Genomic DNA, 8,140 nt, shown 5'->3' with positions numbered 1-8,140 from the left:
ACGCAACTATCCTCATTCATTCTCACCACATGTCCATACCAGCGCAATCGTCTCTCTTGCACACCACAACTGATGCTTCTAATGTTCAGCTTTTCTCTCAAGATACTTACACTCTGACGGGTATTCACATTGACATTACACATCCAACGGAGCATACTGGCTTCATTCCTTGTGAGCTTACGTATGTCCTCAGCAGTTACAGCCCATGTTTCACTGCCATGTAGCATGGCTGTTCGTACACATGCGTCATACAGTCTGCCTTTTACTCTGAGTGAGAGTCCCTTTGTCGCCAGCAGGGGTAAGAGCCCTCTAAACTTTGCCCAGGCTATTCTTATTCTAGCAGCTACACAACATTTTTAAAAATCTAACAATGTGCCATAACTCTTTTAGTGGCTTCTTGAGCTGATGAAGAAACCTCTACAGTTCAAATCTGAAAAGGATCAATACTTTGCTTTGTTCCTACAAGTTTATCTCGTCAGAACATTGGAACAACGCACTGGAAATCAGTGAGTGTTGCCAGTGCTTGTAACAGGGAACTGTACTGTCTTATTTTATTTGCTTACTCTGATGGAATGCATTTAAAAGTTTGGTTAAAGTTTGGTTGTATTCCTATCATTGCCAGTAACAAACAGCATAACAAGAAATCAGGATAGATATAATATTAATGATATAACATTAATGTTTTGACAGTTAAATTTTTAGCAAGTTCAGACAACAACCTGGTTTTGATGCACCCTTTTATTTGTTCCAGTCACCATCTAAAAAGGTTTTAGTTGTTCACATCAATCAAATTTATTTTTTAAGTGTTGTCTTTGTCTTATTCTCTATTTATCAAACTATTAAGTTATAAGACTTAAATACAGAACACTATTTTCCAAGTTGTGTCAATGTGAATATAAACATGGAGAAATGCGTATGTATACACATCACATGGAATTGTTAAGTTTATAATCTTACACTATTTATTTTATTCATCCTCTACAATTATAGCAGGTTTTCTCACTTCAGTACTATGGTCAGCCTTCATGAAGAAATCCCTTAAAATCTGTTATCATTGAGGATCACAGCTTCTCACTCATGTTCATACCACTTTTTTTCATGTTCATAGCACAATGCACTCTTTTACTGACACAGTCATGCCTGTACTTATACCCTTTTTGTGCTGGCCTACTGCGTTCACTTAAGAGATGGCTTGTACTTTAACCATCTCAATACATGTATACGTACAAACACACATGCATACACATGTATGTATATATGTTTCTATATATGCATGTATATATGATGGTCCAGAGTCATTTGCATTGCAGGCACCAGAAGATTATAGCAGAAGGCACTTGCCCAACATGTCGTTTAGTGGAACTGAAATTGAAGCCACATAGCTGCAAAGTGAAAAAAGGTTTTAATGCAGGCTGTAGGAATTGAGATACAGTAAGGACAACAGGTGAAAGTATAGGTGTATCCAAGAAATCCAGACTTGTTGGATAAAGAGGACATGTATAAAATGTAGCCAGCTGTAAAAAAATATTTTTCTTTCTTATTTTCATTCCAAGCTGTACTGCACATCAACTTGTTCTCGGGCAGTTCCAACCACATATCCTCACACAACTGTGCAAGAATGGGGCACTGAGTACTCAACCCTTCATACATTTTGATGTAGCTGATGCTGAGGGCAAAAGAGAAACAGAAGAATTGACCCCAGTATTGATTACTTTATTTATCAACCTTGGAAGGATGAAAGAAAGTTGACTTTAGCAGAGTTTGAACTGAGAGCCAGAACAAATACCACAACGTATTCTATGTGAAGCTCTACTAATTGTGCCTAAAAGACATTATGTCCTGACATTAGGATTATATCCTAATTTATTAACGATATTCTATCTCTGTCATCACAAATTTAAAATATGAGACCTCATAGTTCTATTGATATTTAGTCTTTAAAGTATATAGGAGCAGGCATAGTTGTGTGGTTAACATGTTTGCTTTGCAATCACATGGTTTTGGGTTCAGTCCCACTAAACCTTAGGAAAGTGTCTCTCACCAAAACCAGCTAATGCATTACAGATGGATTTGATAAATGGAAACTATAGTGATCCTCTGTGTGTGTGTGTGTGTGTGTGTGTGTGTGTGTGTAGATGTGTGTGTATTTTGGGATTTTGCTTGCCATAATATTTGAGTGAAATGTTGTTGATGTTGATATTCCATGCTGACAATACAATCAGTTGCTCTGTGCTTTCAATGACTAGTATGGAACTTAAAATCCCTGATGTGAAAAACAAGGGTTAGCAAAAGGAAGAGTAGCTGGCTATAAAATCCTACCCTAAAATCAATTCCCATTTAAGCCAAGCCAGTATGTTGTTGGCATTCTGTCGCTTACAACGTCGAGGGTTCCAGTTGATCCGATCTACGGAACAGCCTGCTCGTGAAATTAAGGTGCAAGTGGCTGAGCACTCCACAGACACGTGTGCCCTTAACGTAGTTCTCGGGGATATTCAGCATGACACAGAGTGTGACAAGGTTGGCCCTTTGAATTACAGGTACAACAGAAACAGGAAGTAAGAGTGAGAGAAAGTTGTGGTGAAAGAGTACAGCAGGGTTCGCCACCATACCCTGCAGGAGCCTCGTGGAGCTTTAGCTGTTTTTGCTCAATAAACACTCACAACGCCCAGTCTGGGAATCGAAACCGTGATCCTTTGACCGCGAGTCCGCTGCCCTAGCCACTGGGCCATTGCGCCTCCCATGCCAGTATGCAAAAACAGACATTAAACAAATAACACAAATAAGCTTGTATGTGAAATTCTGAGAATAATTTTCCCCAGTCATTTACACAAAAATATTAGTTTGTTTGTCATTTTGTTTTATTTGTTCTTGTTATTTATTCACAGGTAACAAATGTTTCAAGATTGAAGGTACAGGCTATCGTGAACAACTTAGTTGGCGAGCAGCACAAGAAAAATGTCGCAGTTATGGTAAACTATATGGGCTTGCAAGTATACAGACAAAATTCGAGCAAGGTAAACATTTAAAAACAACCATATCTTGTCATCATTTTTGATGTCATCATCATCATCATGAAATGCTCATCAGCATTTCTTTTGACTTTATGTTCTGAGTTCAAATGCTGCTGAGGTTAAATTTGTCTTTCATTCTTTGAGAGTCAATAAAACAAGTACCACTTGAATACTGAGGTTGATGATATCAATTTATCCTTTCCCCCATTAAATTTCAGGCCTTGTACCTAAAGCAGACGGGATTATTATTATTATCAACGTTATTATTATTATTATTATTATTATTATTATTATTATTATTATTGTCATTATTATTATTCTAATATATTTGGCTTTTGCCTTGTATTTGTACAAATTGACTCCAAGTCTCACCCAGAGACCTCAAGAAACAAGTTAGAAGTTCATGTTGAAACTATGACTAGGGTGCCACATTTTTGGTTTTGCACAAAGTATTGTTCTAGAAAATAATGTCTGTCAAAATATAAGAAAATTATAAGTTTGTTTTAAAAGTAATTTGATTATAAGATGATGGTGCGATCTTAAGATGACAGTAAAAAGTGTTCACTGTTATGTACGTTTAAGAGTACTTTTGACAATGTTTACAGATTAAAATGTTTTGGGGATTACACAGAAAATGTTTTTTGTAAGATATGAGCAGTTCCAATAAACACTATTTTTTGAATTTCTTCCAATTCTGGATTTCTTAGTATCTGGGAAAAGTAGCAATCAGCCCCTTTTGCTATCATTCCTAAGATACCTATGACAACAGGTATTCTTTTAGTTTTAAGGTTCCACATTTTGCCAATTTCTATTTCAAGGTCTTTATACTTGCTCAGTTTTGGTAGGTCTTGACAGATAGATTTATGTCGATTGGGACAGTCATATTGATGAGGAGACATGACTTTTGTCTGAAATCCTTCAATATAATATCTGGACTATTTGCATCTAGCTTTCTGTCAGTGTGAACAGTAAAGTTCCAAAGGAGTGAGATGTGATCATTTTCAAGTACTGGGGGTGGTTTGTGATCCCACCAGTTTTTATCATGGGGTTGGTCCAGGTCTTTGCAAATTACCAGTGAATACATTGTGCCACTCTATCCTGCCTGTTGAAATACTCTGTAGGTGTAAGAAGGCTGCACATGGAGGCATGATTGATGGCTTCATTTTGTTGTTTACATACACAACATGTTGGGCTACTGCCGTTCTTTAAGATGTTGGCCTGGTAGCTTCGTATAGGTAGCCATTGATCCTTAGCTGCTATGATAAACCCTTCTGTCTCTGATTCTAAGCCAGAAGACACTAACCATTGATTGGTAAGGACTTTGTTAACATCAGTTATTATCACTGTATAATGAAAACTCTCAGCTTTATTTTGCTGAGTATGATGGAAAGTGTTAGCTGTCCACAGCCAGTAGACTAAAATGACACTTGTTTACTGATCATTCTTAAAGAACCCTGCAGAGAACTTTTGCAGTTCCAAGCAATGATGATTTTTGTATGTGTTCTAACTTTGTATTCACTCTAATCTTTTTGAGCCACATTGGTAGATGGGTATTGATATTTCCAAGCACACTAGTCACTATTGGTACTATGTCTCCTTTCTTCATTACCCACAACCTGCATTCTTCCTACTTCAATTCATCATAGTTGTTCACTTTTTCTTCTTTCTCTTCAATCCTGTTTTTATTGGGACAGGCTGTGTCAATTATCAGACATGTTTTTCTTTTCTGTTCACCACAACATCAGGGTTACAATCTTTAATCTGATGGTCACATTGAATTATTGCATCCCATAACATTTTTCAGTCCTCATTCTTCTGGGAATTGATCATACCATGTCTTTAAACTTTCTAGGCTATAATTTCCAGAGAACTCCCAATGGATCATTCTTGCCACATTGTCGTGTTGCTTTTTGTATTCCCATTGTGCCAATTTCAGGCATTCACTCACAGCGTGCCATACTGTTCTGCTCATCTCCTCACACATTCTGCATTTGTTATTCTCAGTTGTTTTATCAATTCTACACTTCACACAGTTTGTCCTCAATGCTTGTTCTGTGTCATGCATATAAGTGCTTCTGTTTCTACCTTCAAGTTATTCCTCCTCATCCATAACCAATGGCCTTCTGTATCAGTCTTTGCACCCGTATCTCCTGCATACTGACTGTACATTTTCTTTCAATTCCAACCATTTTTTTTCTTGGGCCTTTTTCCTTTTTAAATTTCTCTTTTTTAACACAATTATCAGTTTTGATGATATCAGATTTCTTTGCATGCACCTCTAATGGTTCTACAGTATTTATTAAATACCATCCTAAACTGTTTTTCTCAGAATCAACACAATCTTGATAGCTAGTAAACTCTCCACCCCCTTTCTTCTGGACAAGTACAATCAATCAATGTCACTCATTGGATGGCATAGTTTCTGTGACTTTGTATCCATACTCATCAGTTCATTCTTTGGCCACTTTATGATTTCATCTCCATGCCTAAGTGATGCTATTGCCCATGTATAAATTGCTTGGGTTTTGAGTGAAACACCAATTGTAGGCTTTGGAAATAATTTCTCCAGCTTTTCTTTCATTTCCTTCCACCTGATTTCATTGCCAAGGTACTTATAGCTTCCCTTTCCAATTTGTTTCATTACTTCCCTATTTGATAATTCTATCCCTGCCAGGGACTGTATCTTGCCTCTTTTCAGACTCATTACACCACACTTCTTCAGTCCAAATTCCATCTTAACATCAGCACTAAAATGGAACCATGTTCACCAAGGAAGGCACTTGTATCTCATCCTTGCCATGCAGCTTCAAGTCATCCATGAAGAAAAGATAGTTGATTCTTTGTGTTTTTCCCTTGAACTGATATCTCAGGTTCACTTTCCTCAGCACCAAGGTCAAAAGGATCATGCAAAGTACAAGAAGCAACAGAAATAAACTATCTCCTTCGAAAATCCCTCTCTTGAGACTTAGGGTGCCCAAGTTCTGTCTGTATGATGTCAATTCAGTTTTCCAACCCACCATACTTCTCTTCAGAAAACATGTTACAATCCTTGCAATTCCAAACATGTCTAAGTACTCAATGACCCGCAAATATAGAATCATATTGTAAGCTTTGCAGTAATCAATCCTGGCCATTCCAAATATTTTTCTTCACTTACAATTTTCCATTACTATTTTGTCTATCAATAATTGGTCTTTGGTACCCCTGCATTTCTTCCTACAGCTCTTTTGTTCCATTGGTAAAATGTCACTTTCATCTAGAAATTTGTACATTTCTTCTGCGATCCCTCCTGTCAGTAACTTCCACATTAATGGAAGGCAAGAAATTGGCCTGAAATTGTTGGCAGCATTACCTTTCAATACATCCTTCCAGCACAACACTGTTCATATTTGGTCAACCATCCTGGAACTCCATCAATCAATGCATTAAAGTGCTCCACAATCAGTTTATGGCGTCAACTAAAATTTCTTTTATCCAAAATCCCTGTACACCACCACATCCTGCTGCTTTCCAATTGCTCATCTTTTTGCTCATATTTCTAATGCCATCCTTGGTAAAGAGGGTAACTTCTTGCAGGGGATAAGAAGCTGGTTGCTTCAGACTGCAGGGCCATTATTATTATTTTTTGAGAATACACACAATTTACTCTACCAGAGTCTTTCTGTAACTCTAAGTATTTATAAGCCTTTTTGTTTTAATTCTTTTATTTTTTAATTTAATTTTATTTTATGTTCTTTTTATTTATATTTTGTAGTGTGTTGTGCTGTATAGGTATTTTCTAGAGCACCATATTCTAAATTTCATATATGGTCTTACACGCAACCCTTCAATTTTTTTTTTTTTTTTTTTTTTTTACTACACAGCTTTTGATATGTAAATTTCATCTAAGCCTGTTGGCTTGGAGTACATGCTATTGAATATGCTTAATGAGGCAGAAATGCATCTAGCTTTCTCACTTGCCACTATTGAGGTGATTTTTGTCTCCCTCTGACACACCACATTTATAAGAGATATTATCTCTGGTAAAATACTACATTAAATTTACCTTATCACAATGTATTTGCATTAAATATAATGCATAAATGGTTATTTTAATCTAATACCGCTTCTGTTGCATGTAACAGATTTTCATTTTGTCCGGTCACTATTTGCAACACCAGTGATTGTTCATTCACTGTATTCCTATATAATATCAGTGGTAACTAATTTCATCTAAGCCTGCGGCTGGCTGTGAGTACATGCTATTGAAAACACTCAGTGAGGTAGGAATGCATCTAACATTCTCACTTGCCACTATTGTCTCCCTCCAATATAGTAAACTGTGTTTTTTAAACACAGCTCATTCATAAGAGATATTATCTCCAAATAAATATTGCATAAATTTGCCTATTGCAATATATTTATATCAACTATGATATATAAATGGCTCTTTTAATTTAATATTGCTTTTGTTGGAGATATATATATATATTACGGAGATGTACTTGCATAGCAAGTGACCTGAGCTGAGATCGTGTGCTGGAACGAAAACAATTGCAGCGTGGAAGGTGTTTATAAGCCATTTAAAATAACACACAAAATCCGTTAGATTCACTTCAACATTTAAATTTAATTTGTCAAAATATTTTCGTCGCTTTGAGACCGCGACCTGTTCACTGACAAAATTCTGTGCTGCATCTGAGAAAGTAATAGTTAGTTCATGATATATATGTACATGTGTATGTATGTATGTTTGTATGTATGTATGTATGTACATGTACATGTGTGCACGTATGCATCTGTGTACATGCGTATGCATGTGTGCATGCCTATACACATGTATGTATGTATGTATGTGAGTATGCACGTATGTACTTATGGATGTACGTGAGTAATAGGGTAAGTGTGTAGACGTGTTTGTGTGTGTGTGCATATGTATGTACATGTGAATGTATGTTTATGTACTGATATGTGCATCAGTTCAAGTTGTATACATGACAGTTACTTTGTTGAAGGTTGTATATACGCATATACATACATATGCATATACACATATGTAAACACACACACACATATGTGTGTGTGTGCGTTTTCCCCTCTCACCATCGTCTAACGGTGAATTGATACGTCTTAGATACATATATGTACAT

The 8,140-nt window shown here is 36.4% G+C and overlaps 1 protein-coding gene across 1 annotated transcript in view; it reads left to right on the top strand.

The window, feature by feature from the left end:
* LOC106883728 (macrophage mannose receptor 1) overlaps nt 1–8,140 on the top strand; it is a 299,961-nt gene that overhangs the window by 261,440 nt on the left and 30,381 nt on the right. Inside the window, exon 35 of the mRNA XM_052968739.1 lies at nt 2,886–3,014. Within this exon, the coding sequence (XP_052824699.1) occupies nt 2,886–3,014 (129 nt within the window). The remainder of the gene's footprint in view (nt 1–2,885; nt 3,015–8,140) is intronic.

This window comes from Octopus bimaculoides, chromosome 6, assembly GCF_001194135.2.
Source record: "Octopus bimaculoides isolate UCB-OBI-ISO-001 chromosome 6, ASM119413v2, whole genome shotgun sequence".
NCBI classification, from domain to species: Eukaryota; Metazoa; Mollusca; class Cephalopoda; order Octopoda; family Octopodidae; genus Octopus; species Octopus bimaculoides.
This window is presented reverse-complemented; position numbering and strand designations above follow the sequence as displayed.